Source organism: Sinocyclocheilus anshuiensis, unplaced genomic scaffold (genome assembly GCF_001515605.1).
Source record: "Sinocyclocheilus anshuiensis isolate Anshui unplaced genomic scaffold, SAMN03320099.WGS_v1.1 scaffold999, whole genome shotgun sequence".
Classification (NCBI taxonomy): domain Eukaryota; kingdom Metazoa; phylum Chordata; class Actinopteri; order Cypriniformes; family Cyprinidae; genus Sinocyclocheilus; species Sinocyclocheilus anshuiensis.
This window is the reverse complement of record NW_015544197.1, coordinates 951,698-970,194: the sequence shown is the minus strand read 5'-3', so window position 1 is coordinate 970,194 and position 18,497 is coordinate 951,698. Positions and strand designations below refer to the sequence as shown.

Genomic DNA, 18,497 nt, shown 5'->3' with positions numbered 1-18,497 from the left:
TATATATATATATATATATATATATATATATTTAACCATATAGATAATAGAAGTAATTACATATATAGAAATTACATATAAAGAAGTACTTTCAGTCCTAGTGAAGTTCATCTAATTGCATTTAATATAAACTTGAACTACAAAATATTTTCATTTAATTGCAGTTAAGTGTGAAAACATTACGTTCAGTTAGCACTTAAGTATATTCTTTTAAAGTATACTATTTCCGTAATAAGCACTCTTGTTAAAAGTGTTTTTCTAAGGTTGAATATTGTTTTTTTTACCTTGTACCTTTTTTACTTTAATTCTTTAAATGCTCTTTGTTTTTTGTTCCTTATGGCCTACAGATTCACTACCTGAATAATGATCTCTGTGTTTTTATCCAGAAAATATGATAGTTATTAGAGTTATTCACAGGTAGCAGCCGATAGTAAGACAATTTTGTCCTTTAAAGGACATTTGTTTTCATTTGGTGACACAAAGATTGCATGCCATATTAAAATAATTCAATTTGTGTTTCTGTGCTTTAAAAAAGTATTGCAGAGAATATAATTTCATAAATTCAATAAAATGGGAGAATTGATTATAGGCCTGAATGCTTTTCTAAGTAAGCTTTTCACAGATTTGTTCCTTCGTCTGTTTTTGTTTGTTCTACTGTTTTGTTTGAACATACTGTAGATGTGGCCCTTACCTTATGAGGAGCAGAATGCCCACCGCCGAAAGGTGTCAGGCTGGCAGGAGGGTCAGTGATGTAGGTTTTTTTCGGGGGAGCGGGCTGGTACCCTTGGCTGGGTGGAGGAGCAGCATGGTGACTTGGCTCAGCTCTCCATGTATTCTGACCTCCATAAGCAGGAGCTCCACCATAGTGCTGGTCCTGGTAGCCTCCAGACGGAGCAGGGCACAATCCTGGCTGTGGAGGCCCATATGCAAAAGCAGGGCCTCTGGGTTGAGCCGGCATGTACTGAACCTGGGCTGGACCGCGGACCGGCTGCTGCTGGGGCCCAGGCTGGGCGGCCCTGACCTGAACATTGAAAGTGGGCTGGCTAGGAGTAGAGGCGGTGGTGTAGGACGCTGGGACAGGCTGGGGAGCAGGCTGGTATTGGGGCCATGGAGATGATGAAGCCGGAGGAGGGACGGTCGGAGAGGCCTGTGGTTTTGGGGTGGATTTCTTAGTGGCGGTTAGAGGGGGTTGAGGTGGGATGATCATGCGTCGATAGCCTGTAACAGGGGCGTTGGAGCCTGTCGCAGCTGGGCTGGCAGAATTCTGTAAGAAATAAACATTAAATTAGAGATTAAATTTAAGTTTCTTTGTCCACTGGACGAAAGAAAAATGTTTAATGTTGCTTCGTGATGGACACACACAATCCACTGATTTTTAAATTTGAAGAAGCAGAAATAAAAATAACTGAAATTCAACCACATTAGCATAAATTCACATGCAATTAATTGTTTTGATTATCAACAAAAGGTTTATCTTTCTTGAAATATTATATATAACAGAAAATTTGAAGTTTATCAACACAAACTTGGAATGCTGAATTGACAGACTTCTGAAAGATAAATAAATGAATAAATACATTTTAAAGTTCAAAGGTTTTATAGGCTTTATTGTCCAGGCTGAAAAATCACTTAATTTCACATAATAGCAATAAATGTAATTAAATCTTCAATTTTCAGTACAGTAAGTTCTACTTCCTGTCATTTCAAATCAATTCTAATTCAGTTTCCTGTGGGGCACGGCTAATTCACTTTCAATTACTAAGTCATGAATTTTGCCAAACCTTGATTGACATCAAGTTATACAACAGCCCAAACCATTAAACCACTATCCATCACAGCCTGACAACTGGCTAATGGTCATTAATGATGGGATGGACATGTTACAATAAGAGGTGGTCCTAATGAACATCAGGGGGCGTAGAACCTTCAGAACACCACAATTTAATCATCCCGCATCTCACAGCACAAGAACAGTAATTATGCAGCCTGTCTACTGCAGATCGATTCAAAGGACAAGTGCAACAACCATCAGTTGGTCATGCCTAGACCACATCCACTCATAAACTATGGCTAATAAAGCTTTGAGATTTAGAGTCAAGAGGAGGGCATAAATTGTTTTGGTGGAGAGAGAGAAGTGATGAGCAGCCGGATGAGGGTAAAGACAATTGTGCTGATGCTAGCGGGCCTCATGGGATGGAGGCTAAATCAGAAAGATTTGTTTCTTTGGTTTCCTGGGTGCTTTGGCTCTGTAGCTCTAAGCAGAGAAATCTATTCAGTGTCCGACAATAGCTGTGTCACAGAGCCCGAGGACAGGCTCGATTTCTGTAGATGTAAAAAGATTAGTAAAAATTCAAACAAGCACAAACCCCGTGACAACCATCAAAGATCAAAATAAATCCTAGCTGTAGAGCGTTTGGTGCTTTGTCTGATTGAATTAAAAGACCAAAGAGATACTTCCATTCTATAATATTTGGCTGATTTTATTCATCTATAGAAGGCTGTTCTGTAACCAGCTAAATGAAGACCAAAGAGACATAATTTCATGATGAAACATTCAGTAATACACTTCATGATAGCACATCATTGCCTCGAGCACAACTGCACGTTTTAAACACGTCTGTGAAGTGAATGTGCCTATAAAAATGTTTTAATCTTGTGGTGATGCCCATCTCTCCATGAATTCAAACTTAAAGTGTTTGGTTGAGCGAGGAAAGACACTGTTGCATCATGCAATTTAGATGGGATTCGTGGTTAAGGTGGCTTGCTGAAGTGGGTCAGAAAGACATTTTTTAAACCAAGAATCTATGGTTAAAACCAACTTGTTAAACAAATGTGGTGACAGATACTGTCACGTACTTTTAGAAGGCAAAAAGTCAAACTGAAATGTACGCAAATCCTATAGATTTGTTTTCATTTAAATGTGTTTTTGTATTAAAGTAGTAAATTAGTATAGTATAGTTAATTCTACAGGGCTTATAATCACTATTTAATATTCTATATATAATTCTGACACAATCTGAAAATATGCATGTTACTTATCCATTTTGCAGATCAGTAGAAAACAGTTTTCATAAAGCAAAAATATAAAAGTAGAAAAAAACATGTAAAATATAATATCTTTAACGTACTAGAAATTGTAATAAGTAAAACGTTCAAACTGAGAAAAATGTTTTTAATAATTAACACAAAAGAAACAGTCACCAAGTCTAATGCCAGTGGTGTTGGCAGAATATTAAAACACATAATGCCACATAATGAGAAACACTTCATGAAGTCTCGAGAATTTGAGTTTATACAGGTTACAATCTTGTAACAAAAAAAAAAAAATCAGAATTTTGAAATGTCAGTAAAGTTATGTATGTATGCATGTACAAATAATGATAAATTACATACAATAAGATCAAATTGTTCAAATACCTCCCTCTATTCTGAAAATCAACTTATATATTATATATAATCAACTTTAATACTATATATAAATTCAAATTGTCTAAAAAAAGCATGTCAAAGAGCATGGTACACAGTGGTAAGTAATTATTATTATTATTATTATTATTATTATTATTATTTAATCTGGTGTTATTTAGTATGACTTTGAATGAAATTAAGAAGAAAAAATACCTAATTATTATTAATTGTATTTAAAAAAAAAATTAACACTGTATTGTCAATGTTGTCAGTGTTAAGATTTAACACTGTATTGTCAAAAAAACATAAAAAAACTGAAATAGTATTCATTGGCTGATAACTGTATAACCATCTGTGCATGTACTATATAGCTAAAGTAGAGGGCAGATGTAAATGACTCCATCAAGGTGACTGTGCCAGTTTCAATTACATATTACAAAATCAAAGTCTAATAGTCTGTTTCAAATAGATCACCAGTGTTAAATTCCCTAATGACCTACAAACTAGCCGTCATTAACCTATGCTTTTCTTTTTAGGTTACTGCCTTAAGCCAGAGAATGAGAAATCAATTATTGTCTCTATCACATGATGAGGAGACTGAACCTACATGCCTGAAGCAGAGGCATGCTCTTTAAAGACATAAATATGGCCTGTTATTACAGTCTCACAACGCTTTTGAAAAAGTCAGGAAGAGGTTTGGGTGACACAGCGCGTGTGATGACCAATCAAGGTAACCAATCACAGAGGTTTATTAACCTAGCAGAGCAAATTCAGATGAGTGGTAACTCAAGATCTTGGTCACGTACCATCTTTACAATTAACAGCAGGGAAAAAAAATCTTACAGAGTTCTGTCCTTGGTTTTACAGACAAAATCATCATGGATACGATTGTGTGAACGAAGGACAAGTTGTATTTGAGTCATCTTAATGTGCTATCAAAATGAGGAAAAATGATAGATGATGCAAATTTGCTTCCTTTTTATCTTAACAATAATACCTCAGGCTTCGAGACACAAAAGTCAGACAGACTCTAAAAAGACCCCGTGAAATATTTCACACTCTTAACTACAGTTTCCGTCTCAGTGATTAGGGCCGATGTATCTGTCTGCATGCAAATGTAAAATACCCTAAACGTGCCCTTCAGGAAGTGAAATTACTCAATTTAAATGTTTCATGCTATTTTAAATACTTGATATTATTAATTTATCTATAAAGACCTTAAACCCTAACATTTACTTAGGAGAGGGCTGGAAATGGAAATAGGACCCTAAAAATAATTATATTGTCATGGTAACTTTTACACCCATTAGATTAGAGGAGAGGAAATCACTCCTTTATTTGAGGGTGAAATCATGGGTAGAAGATTGGTATGGAATGGCACATCATAGATTTCCTTGTGCAAACAAATCAGGAAAGTTCTGTTTTACGGAAGTATTAAACTTTGTGAATGTACCCATGAAATATGCACATCTGCTCACAGCTTCTGGGTGATCAGAATCTTCCAATTTCGTGTTAAAATGAACTTCTAAAGTTCTGCAAAGTGACATGATTGTAACATTGTCAGCTGTATAATATGTGAAAACAGTGTTAAAGAAGAAAAATCAGCAAAAGAAATATACACACTTTTTTACCATACAATAAAAATGAAAACTTTCAAAGTACGGTATCACAATATACTGGTACTGATGATAACTGTGATGTTTAAAAAAATAAATAAAATACTGATTTTCTGTTAATGCTACACATATGGTAATATCTGGTCGGCACTCCAACATAGTAAATGGCAGTATTGCACCTTAACACTGGTTTCTGTCATAAAGTTGGAAAAAAGGAGATGACGACATAGTGTATATTTACAATTCATGCACAAAATCATGTTGGAGGACATGACATGCTAAAGTGAGACACCCGTACCCGAAAATTTTTTTGTCGCAAGTAGGGCGGTTGGGGGGGTTCTGGGAAAGAAAAAAAAGACAAGGTGTTAGAAACTCCAAACTACAGCAACTGCAAATCAAGATCAAGTTATTTTTTTGTACAGAATATACTGAGAGTATACTTACTAAGAGAGTACAAACACTCTTTTGGCCTTCCTAGCTTTCAAGTTTGATAAAAACATTTTAAAAGTTCGAAGAAATTGACTGAAAGCAACCATATAGTGATTATATTGTTATTGTAAATTCTTTTGGCCATGATAAATGTGAAAATCTGATGTCATGACAGCTCACCAATTAATTTTATTTTTGTTTTGGAACAAAACTACCAACATTTCACAGGCAAAAATGTCCATTGCCCGTTGTCAATAGCGTAGCACTGCTCACACAGAAGTCACTTTCAAACCAATAAACATGAGCGAAATCTGCATGGGGGAACTTTTTCGCTCTCACGCGAAACTCCCAATTGTGCAGATTCCTATTGAAATGACTGGAATTCACCCTAGAAATTTTGCCAAGCAACTGTAAGTGTGACTGCACCTTGAGGGTGACAAAATGATAAACATATGTTAATTTTTGGGTGAACTATCCCTTTAAGTAAAACTCAAATGCCTGGCTGGTCTGGAACACTTTTGTTCAAGTGAAGGCTCTCAGTAACACCTCTGTTTATGGTAACAACTGGACATTAACATTACCTACAAGCTGTACATTAAAAATTTTAAGAGCAGTGCATATGACCAACTGCTGTAACCCAACCTTATATGGATATTGCGAACAAACTCACAAATCTGTAGAGAATTCATCTGAATTAACTGTGCTGTTATGTGTCCAGCTACTGTAGCATCTCTGAGTCTCTTACTTACGAAACTTACTTTTCCACTAAAACTCATGATTCAGAATGACTTTTACAAACAACTTGAGTGTGAAATTTGTCTGTAACTCCAAGGAAAGGCTTTTTGACACATTAGAATAGATTAGGAGCGAGCATGCCGGGCTTGAGGGCATGGGTAAATCTGTTAACTTTGCATTTCAAACTAAGAGGGCGGATGGGGGGGGGTGGCGTGCGATTGTACAGCACAGAAGGAAAAACCCCATCGCTACAAAGAGAAAAGTTCCTCTCTCCACCTTTTTCTGCTCTCTACGTATTCTTTGTGTCTGAACAAATGTGAGAGACGTCTCCCTTCGGCCTTCCAAACTGTGGGTCAGACAGGATCGGTGTGAAGGAAGTCCGTCGGCTAGAGCAGGTCTGCGTACCCTAGCCCTTTGTTACATTCGGTCAGTTTCACTCATTCGTGTCGTAGTCAAAGTCAGCGAGACATAGTAATTGTCGTCTTATTAGGGGCTTCGATGCACTTGCACAATGAAAGGCAATCGGGCACGGAGTAATGCGACTATCTCCTTCCACACACATTAAAAAACTATCTCTTCTCTCTACACTCAGGCAGTTCTGGGCACTCGTTTTAGAAAATAGGATGAGATAAGTTATATTAAATATGATTCAAGATGTTCCACTGACAAAAGGCCTCCTGCGGTTTTGAACTCTTGTAGATTTGAATATTAAATACATTTGGGTGAAAAAGTTCATATAATACAGAGCGAAAATTCTTTTAGTAATCAAATGTCAAGCTCTGCAAACAACATGAAACAAAAGCATCCATTTAGGTAATATTAGTTTCCCTTTGAGTCTGAGGAAATGTTTTCACTGGACTCTCCACAGAACAAGAACAGTTTCATAATCACTGGGCACGGTCACATACACGATCTTAAACAGATATTCTAAACAACCTGACAGCCTGTAAGGTCAAGCAAATGTCTCAAACTGTTGGGGAAAGGTCATCATCACATATGGAGTGCATGTAGATGCTTACATTTTGCAATGATTATGCTTAATAAGCTGAAAAACATGTAAGTAAAGACAGATTATGGATATAATACAAGTATAAACTATTGCAAATTGATGAAGTGAAATTCATCGTAAAAAATAAGGTGACAATGTCCCCAGTATTACAGGATGGTATACTGGTGCATGTATATTTTACAACTTATAACCATATATATCATTGTATATCATCATTTACTCAATTTGATCCACGTTCTTTTTTTCTGTTTAGCACAAAAGAAGATATTTTGAAGAAACAGTTGACGGTAGCCACTGACTTCCATAGTATGAGAAAAAATACTATGGAAGTCAGTGGCTACTGACAAACTGTTTGGTTGCCAACATTCTTCAAAATATCTTCTTTTGTGTTTAACAGAACAAAGAAACTCGTACAGGTTTGGAAGAATAAGTAAACAATGACAGAATTGTCATTTTAGGGTGAATATTCCTTTAAATTACAGAAAATGTAAACGAAAACACCCCAATACTAATAACAAAAATGAAAACAAATTGTTTATATGAAGTATAATCATATATGATGTGACATGGAGACTTCTGGGAATGTTTTTATTTGCAAAAATCATACATTTCCATGTAAAATTGCATACAGTGCCATGTTAAACCATTTACAGTTTCTAACCGTATACGGTGAAGTACTTTACATTTAACCAATAACAAATTTGTACTGTAGCTTTTTTACAGTATTCTTCTGTAAAAATTACAAATAGCCTACCGTATCTTGCAATCTACAACTTTATTTAGCCTATTTGAAATGCAATTTCATGTTATCTAATAATTAAGTGAGGAGGTGCCCTCCAAAGAGCCTGGAGCCCCAGGACCTCACAGAACCACAAGGTCATGTAAACATCTTGATTGGCTTTTTATTACTAGGGAAATGACATAAAAGCTTTAAACTAGGGCTGTCAATTTAAAGCGTTACTCTAATTAATTAGTTATGGAAAAAATAATGCATTCAAATTTTTAACTCAATTAATGCACCCACCCAGCCCCACGTATGTCATCTTATATTTCATAAGGTGTGTTCGACTTGAAGCCGTGCTGCACAGATCGATCGGTGTTTGACATCAAAGTATTGCCAGAGTGCGTTGAAAGCATATGAAGTAGTCTGCTCTCTATATCTCTCGTGGTACTTTTATGTCAAACACCAATCAGCCTGCGCTGTGCTGCTACATGTATTGCAGGGGGGGGCGTGAGGCATATCTTGCTCTCGGCTTCACTCACCATGTCTATACCGGACACCATGTCTATACATGTCGCGCCGCATCCAGTGTACACAGCGTCACTGATTATAATGGGTTCTACTGTATTTTGCCGCTCGCATCCGGTGTAGACACGGTGTTTAATGTCATTGGTGAGGAGGAAAGCCTGTTTGTGTCCTATGCCTTAGCGGACAGCATGAAACTCACAATAAATAAATAAATAACAGAGAGAATAATAATAATAATAACAGTTATTCTCTCTACGCTATTTTTCAATGTTTCAATTGATGCAGGTGTTTTTTTTCCCTGTAGGTTTTTTAAATTAAAAAAACATTAATTTTTCATAATGTTTAGTGAAATTATTTGGTAGTCTGAGGTGGGATGGGGATTCGGGAAAGGGGGGTGCGACCAAAAAAGTTTGAGAACCACTGATGTAGCCTATAGAATGCAGTTATATGCCCCTAAAATTCAAGAGAATATTGTCTCGAAAAATTGTCCCAAATGTTGATTTTATACAACAGTTCAATAAATAGGAACTTAATATTGTGTTATATTTTAGACACAATATTTTCTGTTTTTCATCAGTTTTGTCAATGCAAATATTACCTATTAAAGACACAGCAGAACTGTTGTAAGTCTCCAAGCAACACACAATGAATCTCATTCATGAAGAGAGCCATTTACTTAATTCCTGAATCAATCAGTCATTTGAACATATTGTCACGAATCCCTGAACCCACTCACTTTAGCCCTGGCTATGAAGGTCGTCTGTGATCCCTTTGCCAGTCCTGTAACGGCTATGGAGGCCGTCTTTGAATTCTCTGCCTGTCAATGAGCCTGATTCTGAATTATCTGTCTGTCCAGCTTCAATCACTGAACTGTCTGCCAATCTAGTGTCACTCAATGCATCCCACTGTGAACTGTCTGTTGGTTTAAATTCTACAGTCAAATCTGATCTTGTATTGTCTGTCTGTCTTGTTTCAACGGAGTCTGACTGTGAATTTTCTGCCTGTTTAATGTCACTTACTGAAATGTTTACCCGTCCAGTTTCAAACAATGCACTCCCGGCCCCGTCTGCTCCATCCTGGTGGGTTCCTGCTCGGTCTGCTCCGCCATGGAGGTCTTTTGCTCCGCCTTGGTGGGCTTCTGCTCTGTCTGCTCCGCCATGGAGGTCTTCTGCTCCGCCCTGGTGGGCTTCTGCGCTGCCTGCTCTGCCCTGTTGGGCCTCTGCCCCGTCTGCTCCGCCCTGGTGGGCTTCTGTCCCATCTGTTCCGTTGTGGTCTTCTGCTCTGTCAGCTCCGGCCTGGTGGTCTTCTGTCCTGCTCTGGTGGTTTTCTGCTCTGCCGTGGGGATCTTCGGACCTGTCTGCCCAGCTGTGGTGGTACTCAGCTCCACCTGCTCTGCCGGCCCCACTCTGGCTCTGGACTACTCTTGTGTCTTGCCCTCAATATACCTGTTTGCCATTGTTTGACCCATGCCTGTTATGACCACGTCTCTGTCTAATAAAAGCCTGCAGATGGATCCGCACGTCTCACGTCTCGTTCGCCCCGTAACACATATGGAATGAATGAATTAATGAATGAATGAATTAATTAATTATTCACTAAGACATTTACCACCACCTACTGGCAGTTTTACTCAGGATTATGTTCGCCGGAGATCGACCACGCCCGTTTACTGGACTACTCTTGTGTCTTGCCCTCAATATACCTGTTTGCCATTGTTTGACCCATGCCTGTTATGACCACGTCTCTGTCTAATAAAAGCCTGCAGATGGATCCGCACGTCTCACGTCTCGTTCGCCCCGTAACACATATGGAATGAATGAATTAATGAATGAATGAATTAATTAATTATTCACTAAGACATTTACCACCACCTACTGGCAGTTTTAGTTTCTTATTTAGTATAATTTCTTTCAAAAATAATTTCATATTTACATATTAATAAAAAAATCTGAAAATAAAAATTAAAAAAAACATATTAATTAAAAGAACTAATTAAAGGGATGGTACACCCCAAAATTACAAATGAAAAAAAGAAAACAGGAAATGAAAAGAAAAGAAAAAAGAACTTGAAAAAAGAAGAAAAAAAACATTCTAAAGCTACTATTTGTAATGTCTATGTGATGCTTTTCTCATGTAACACAATAATGGCTTTAAATTATCTTTTGTGGGTAATTTCTCAGCCAAATTTGATGTGTGATTAATATGCAATTAATTTAATTAATTAATTGACACATTGTGTAATTAATTTGATTAAAAAAATTGATTGACATTATTGCCTCTTACTATGATTCTGCTTTGCATTTTGTCTGTTTATTTGAAGACATCTGAGATCTGAATCTGTCATTGTCTTCATTCTCAACCATTGTGCCTTCTCTGAATCAGATAAGTCAAGTGAAGGTATTACCAGGAAGCTGTAATTGTGACTGAGGCACGCACAATATCAATCATGAAACTGTCCATCAAAGACACTGTTCTCAGATAAACTTTCATTTACATGATTTGAGTAGGAGTTTGATTTTTTGAAATTCCACATAGGGGGCTTTCATCTCTTCTCTTCTGTTTCATTATGAGCTTTCGGTTCTCGCCTAACCATATTCTCCAAAAGTTTCACAGAAACTACAGACAGAAAAAAGGTATTCTTCAGAGGGTTTATGTGTGACCATGATACGAAGACATCAAAGATGGCAAAGCAACGAGGAGGATTGCATTTGAATATGGTATGCATTTACCCACCTAGCATGATTTCAGGGAAATATTACTAATACTACAACTAATAATACTGATAATATCAGTGCTAACTGCTGCCTGATTTATGATTCAAGATCATTAGTCATGTATGAGAATGTAATATTCAGTGAGCAGTATTTTGAAACTTCCCGTGTTGATGACAACAGCCATAATTATCACCACATGAGTCAACTCTGCATTTCATGTAGCCTTTTCTGAACAGTCATTCAGGACCCATATATAATGTCTATCATGTATATCCCATGTAGTAATTCATCCATTAAATACACAACGCACCACACAGCGATGAAGTCCCCATATTGTTTCAATAGCCACAGGAAATATCAGTGAGAACCTGACCGCCAGATGTTTCTCATCCACACTGAACAGGCTAGATGACATACTGTATTCATATTCGCTGATATAATTTTCATAAAGGCAAAAAAAAGATGAGCAAAACTATGTAAAATATGAATACAAAAAAAAATAAAAATTAAACATATATATGGAATATGTGTGTGTGTGTGCGTGCGTGTGTGCTTTGCCATCATATTTTAAAATAAATTAAAACAGAAAAAAATGCTTTTTAATGAACAGTAACCAATTAATAGTATTTCGTAATATTACAGTTTTTACTGCATTTTTGATCAAATAAATGCAGCCTTGGTGAGCATGGGAAACTAATTATTTTACATTAAAAACCATAATGATATACATATTCACAGAAAATATTGTCTTCTACAGGAAATGTATCTTGTTCTATTGACCTTTAGACAATTTTTTAGAAAAAGGTTTATATCGGGAAAACATATACATGTGTCTTGTTCTATTGATCTTCATGTACTGTAATTCTACTGGGAAAAAGAACATTTATGTTTATTAAAGAAGGATAATAATAATAATAATAATAATAATAATAATAATAATAAACAAGAATAAAACTGAAGGATAATATTCTTCTCTAAAAAAATATTCTCAGAAATGATTTTCTTGATTTTCTTGATGATTTTCTAGCCCTGACTATCACAAACATATGGATACACACTCCTGATACCCAGTCCAAGAGGTAATGTCCAGGTCAGACATGTTTCTCACCAAGTCATCAGATTGCAAAGTGTCAAATCAGTGCTCTCGTGTCTCTGTGGGAGGAGGAGGAGGAGTTCTCACTAATGTTTGGTGACAGAGCTTTTGCGGATGAGCTGTTTAGTAGTGTTACTCAGAGGGCAAACACTGTAATGTAAAAAGGCAGGTCCCAATGACGGCTTCAGCATCTCCGACTAACATCCAGGCTCCGCGATTGGTCGGATGTGTGTAAAACAGACACACGAGCAATATTATGCAGTTTATTAGACTAACGTAGAGTGACTGGCTACATGGAGTGCCAGTGGGCACGCTCCACTCTCCACAGTTGGCTGCTCCTGTCAAAACTCTGAACCTGCTACCATGTTGACCTTAAGGTCAATGGCTGCCACAGGCAGTTGAGGACTGCATTCCCACTAGCCCCCTCCTATTCTTTTATCTCCATCTCTGTCTCCCACTACGTTTTGTCTTGTCTCCTCATTCTTGCTGGCTGCAGCCTGTTCAGTCACAGAGGGAACGATTAACACAAGTACAAATGGTTTAAAACTCCATGTTTCCAGTTAATTAAAAGAAATGATCTACTCACCCTCATATTGTTTCGAAACGCACAAGGTTTTTTCTTTACCATAAAATTAAAGCGCCATAAAAAATAGTATATACTGTACGACTCATGCACTATATTCCAAGACTTCTGAAGCCATCCGATAGCTTTGAGTGAGCAGCAGGCCAAAATGTAAGTTGTTATTCACTGAAACTACTGTTTAATATACACACGAGAACTTCTTGACTTGCATTTGATGCAATAGAGAGAGAAGGCAATAATATTTTCAGTGAATAACAAGACATATGACATTTTAGTCAGTTTATCACACAAAGCAATATTGTACAGCTTCAGGAGACTTGGAATATTGTGTATGAGTTTATTGCGTATGCTTTTATGATCCTTTTTGTCAATTTTTGTGGCACAAAAGTGATTTGCAGCTGTACTCGCAAGTCATTTTCATTGTTTGGGGAAAAAAAGCAGTCTGGATTTTCTTCTATTTCTGTACATTTTTAAGTTCTATGGAAAGTTTTGGGTTTGAAACAACATGAAAGTGAGTAAATGATTATGTTAATTTCTGGATGAACTATCATTTTAAAAGGAGGGGAGAGAACAAACCAGTCATGATAAAAAGCATACTGTATACTTTAAGCATAAACACACTTGATTACTTATGAATCAAAAGTTTAATGAGATTTGTGAGCATTAATTAAAGATCTGTTAAGCATTATATAATGTTTGTTAATGATTTATTAATGAAGCTTTTGCTCGTAAACCATCTGTCAAAATCATGTGAAGATTTTTAAAAAGTGCAATGACATTTGTAAGCATTTCAATTTACATTAAATAATGTAATGTGTTAATCTAATATGTTAATCATTAGGCAATGTTTAATAAGTACTTTAGTAAACATTAACAAGCACGTTATCTCATATTTCTAGATATGTGAATATGTAATAACTAATGAACAGTTAAGCATTATATAATTATTGTTAATTATTTATTAATGAAAGTTATTATAAAGCGTTACCAAAAAGGTGAAAAAGTCAGTACCTAAATATGATGGTTATGGAAAGTATTCAAATTATTCTCCATTAATGTCTATAATAAAAAATTGCTCATCCATATTCTTATTTCCTCTTTCTGTCAGTATATCATTTGGTCTTCCTGTTCCTGTTCCCTGATTGTGTTCTATTGTTCCCAGGTGTTTGTTCATTGATTCAGGTGTGTCTGATTAATTCCCACGTTAAGTTCCTTAAGCTCTGTTCTGTTTAGATTCCCTCATCCGGTATTGAATGTTCGTATTTCCCCGCTACGTGTGTGTTCCTAGTTCCGTTGGATGTCATTAAAGTCTCTTTGTTTGAAGTATACTCCACGTCTCCTTGTTCCTCTCTCCGCGCTCCCTCACAGTAGCGAACGTGACAGAATACTGGTTTGTGACAGAAATGCTCGATTCTCCACCCAAGCCCGCAGAGATCTCTCCTTCTTTGAGTACGCCTGGGAATTCTGCGGGCTCAGGACGACGCCACCATCAACTCGCTGTTCTGGATCGGGGCAAATTACTACTGCCCCGTTGACCTCCCAGACACCACAGGACTAAGCTGGAGGGAAGGGATCCTCCGGTGTCTGGAGAGTTTCTGGCCCCGATCCAGAACCAGCCCATTGTCAAGCCCGCCGGCCGCGCCGATGTCAAGCCCACCGGCCGTTCCTCAGTCAAGCCCACCGGCAGTGCTGATGTCAAGCCTGCCGGCCGCACTGTTATCAAGCCCACCGGCCGCGCCGTTCACCTTTAACCAAAGGAGGAGGATGAAGAGGAAAAGACTCAGCCCTCATCCTAGCCACTGAGCCAGCTCCAGTGTCAGCTCCAGCCCCTGAGCCACTCCCCTTTGGATGTTGTGTGGCGCGTGGATGCGCCTTCGGGGAGGGGGGAGTAATGTCAGTCCTATATCTTGTGTTTTGCTAGCTTGTGTCCTAGTTTTCCCCTATGTTTATGCCCTTATTTGGTCTTCCTGATCCTGTTCCCTGATTTTGTTCTGTTGTTCCTAGGTGTTTGTTCATTGATTCAGGTGTGTCTGATTAATTCCCTCGTTAAGTTTCCTTCTTAAGCTCGGTTCCCTAGTTTCCCTCGTCCAATATTGAATGTCGTCTTTCCCCGCTACGTGTGTGTTCCTGGTTCCTTTGATGTAAATTAAAGTATTTTCGTTGGAAGTTTACTCCTCGTCTCCTCATTCCTCGCTCCGTGCTCCTCACAGTAGCGCATCGTGACAATGTCATTAAACAGCATTATTTATCACACAAAAAGCGTTAATTTTGCCATTTCTAGTAGCAGCGGAGCAGTAATGTGAAATAGACCTTGCTCTCCTTAGCAGGAGACGGACAACAGGATTATGTCTCAGAGTGGCAACTAAGCTGACAATAGCTTTAAGCAGCCGCACACCTCTTCCTTTCTATTTACAGAGAAGATAAGAGGAAATTGGGAGACCGAAAGGATGAAAGGCAGACAACTACTGTTCTTCTGTGACCTTCTGCACATTTGGAATAGTGCTCTGCACTGTCTGCAAAGCACAGCCTGAATATGGTGTTACATTTTGTATTTAAACATGGTTAATTGATGCATAAGACATCCATAAATAATTTTATCAAGATTTTAGGTGAAAATGTATGTAAGTTTGAATGAAAAGTGTATCTCTTAGGTGTTTTGACTTCTAGCTGATATACACATTTGAATTTATAGCATTTCTTATCTGTAACAGGCCAAAAATATTTATGACTCATCCTGCACTACACAAATTTTTGTCCAATCAGATGCTCTCTATGATGAGAATGTCCCTCCTCCTAATAAAACTTGCAACCGACTCATCAACAAATCATAAACAAATCATAGTTTATGGCTGTGACACAATTAAAGCGTGTGTTTACAGCAAAAAAAAAAAAGTCCTTTGATATGTCCTGCCCAAACTTCCTGTTTCGCTATTTTATGCTGTCTTTTTTAAACTTCATTTTACAAGCACTAATTCATTCCTGTGGTGTTAAAGAAAAAAATGAATGCATGAATGATTAAACAAACTTAACAAAAAAAAGTTTTGCTTGATACAGTTTAGTGTGACACACCACAGGATCTTACAGATGTATTTTGCTTTGACTACATAATAGAATTTTGAAGTGCCACATTTGTGCAGAGCATGTGACATGGATTACACAAATGTCATTTTAATGTCTATAGTTTCCCAGTAATCGAGTCATATGATACCTTCCTAAAGGACCAATCACATTAAATTGCCTTGAGACGAGCATTTACAATAAATAACATTAAAACATTTACAACAATGTTCAACAGGCCCTCAGCCTGACCCAGCGGGGCCGCAACATCCACATAGATACATATGAAAGGAGCTGTATTTGGACCATGAGCATACTTCAGCGTGAGCAGTGTGAAGTCAACCGAGAGGCTCCTCTCACGGAGGCGGCAGGAAAGGAAGTAAGGAACAGAGCAGTGACAAATGACAAGTCATGATTTTACAGTCCCCAATCCAGTCCGTCAGCTCACGCCACCCGGGTAAATGAAGAGTCTTGACAGAGGTTTATGAGCAGGAGACAGAGAAGAGACAGTGATGGGAAAGTGTTTAATTGAATGGAGAGCTTGGAGTGGGCCGAAGTGTCATCACTTTAATTGTTGTTACAGAGTGCTAGTGATGTAACTCGCTCTATAAACACAATATAGAGACTAGAACAAAGTGGCCTCTCACCGGAGACTATTGCGGCTGAAAGAATAGCGCTCAGCCTTGATGTAAGCACTCTCGATGATGTCAAATGCAGATGTGAGGTAATTATTCACAAAACTGTGAGCACCATAGTGTACACTCTTAATATCCCAAAAGGTCGTGCCAACTCTCTGAAAGAAATCATAGATTTCCCATCCTATTCAGCCCATGAGCCTGTGAACTGATTCCTTAACTCAGAAATAAAGGACAATTAGGAACAAGAGACCAGTATAAAAAAAAAGACTAATAAAATGATGTGGAACATCTCTCTGACTGAGATGTTTTAATTTAATAGACAATTGGAGTTTGGAGTTTCTGAACAGGTTTCATTTAAATGAAGACAAAGTAAATAAGTTAATGGCTCAACCAACCTTGGATTTTTCTCATGGCTTCAGAATGTTGATTGAAAGCATGACAAAGTGGCAAACAGAATTTTTGTCATTGCTTGGAATTGTCAATTGGAATTGGGATACCTGAATATATGAATGGCACAACTGGCACAACCCTCCCCACTCTCCAAGAACTGCACTCATCCAGAGTGAGTAAAAGGGTTGGCAAAATCATTCTGAAGCCCTCACACCCAGCCCACTTCCTCTTTGAACTGTTGTCGTCTGGTTGGCGCCACAGAGCACTGAGCACCAGAATGGCCAGGCATAAGAACAGTTTCTTCCCTCAGCCAATCCATCTCATGAACAGTTAACTTTACAATAAAATGTAATACACAACACTATTTATACATTTATTTATTTAACACACCATACTTCTTATTTACATTTCCTTGCATTTGTACATAACACACCTGTGCACACAAATACCATCTATTGTCTATTTTGTATAATGTGTTTTTCTTCAAAAATGTGTTGTATATTGCTATTTCCGGTTACTTATTCTACTTTTATTACTTTTATAACAGTCTTGTTACTGTCATTCTGTTTGTGCTGTGGAAGGTTCTGTCACCATAACAAATTCCTTGTATATGTAAACACAGCTGGCAATAAAGCTCTTTCTGATTCTGATTCTAAAAATGTTTATTTATTTAACCCAAACTTTTGAATGGTGGGGTATCACGGTTTCCACAAAAATATTAAGCCTATTAAGCTCATGTGACATGAAAGCTGTAATAATGGCTGCTAAAAATTTAGCTTTGCTGTCACAGGAGCTAATTACATTTTAAAATATATTCAAATAGTAAACCATTATTTTAACTTGTAATGACATTTCATAATATTAATATCTGATGATATTTGAAATAAATGTAGCCTTGGTGACCATAAGAGACTTTTTTCAAAACACAATTACTCCAAACTTTTGACCGGTAGTACATTTCTTCATATAAACAAGTGTCACATTTCTGATTGCTGCCGCATCCTGGAAACACATGGCATGTTCTTTGCAAGCAAAAGCCACAAAATCACAAAACAAATGCACATACGGAAACCATCGTAAACATGCGTGTACTCACGCATCAAGCTGACAAGCGAACCATCCCGCTGGGACTGAGGTCAAATAAAGCACAGGCTAAATAAAGCTATCCTTGTGTTTCGCTAAACACTGCTGTCAATCAAAACACACAATCTTTTAAAAAAAAGAGAGTGTGTGTATGAGAAGGAATGTTTTAGTGGAGTTTTGTTTGTTAACAAATCTATTTTTGAAAGAATCGAAATGAACGAATCATTCCATGGACTGACTCATATTTTTGTTCATTCCATTATTTGCAGTATTTATCATTTGCACTGTAGTATTTCAGTGTCATTTAATTTGTTCCTGTCAAAAAACATGTTTTTAATGAATAATAACTGGTGATGTAAGATGCAGAAATGGCCACTGAGCAAATCTGAATGAATCTTTTTGGTATTCAGATTTAAAAGATTAATTCATGAATCAAATGGCCTTCACTATTGTGTGTGTGTGTGTGTGTGTGTGTGTGTGTGTGTGTGTGTGT

The 18,497-nt window shown here is 37.4% G+C and overlaps 1 protein-coding gene across 2 annotated transcripts in view; it reads right to left on the bottom strand.

The window, feature by feature from the left end:
* The window catches only part of LOC107696776 (lipoma-preferred partner homolog), a 222,268-nt gene that overhangs the window by 99,160 nt on the left and 104,611 nt on the right, over nt 1–18,497 (bottom strand). For both annotated transcript variants that reach the window (XM_016497272.1, XM_016497273.1), the window contains one exon: nt 692–1,264. In XM_016497272.1, coding sequence (XP_016352758.1) covers nt 692–1,264 — 573 coding nt within the window. The remainder of the gene's footprint in view (nt 1–691; nt 1,265–18,497) is intronic.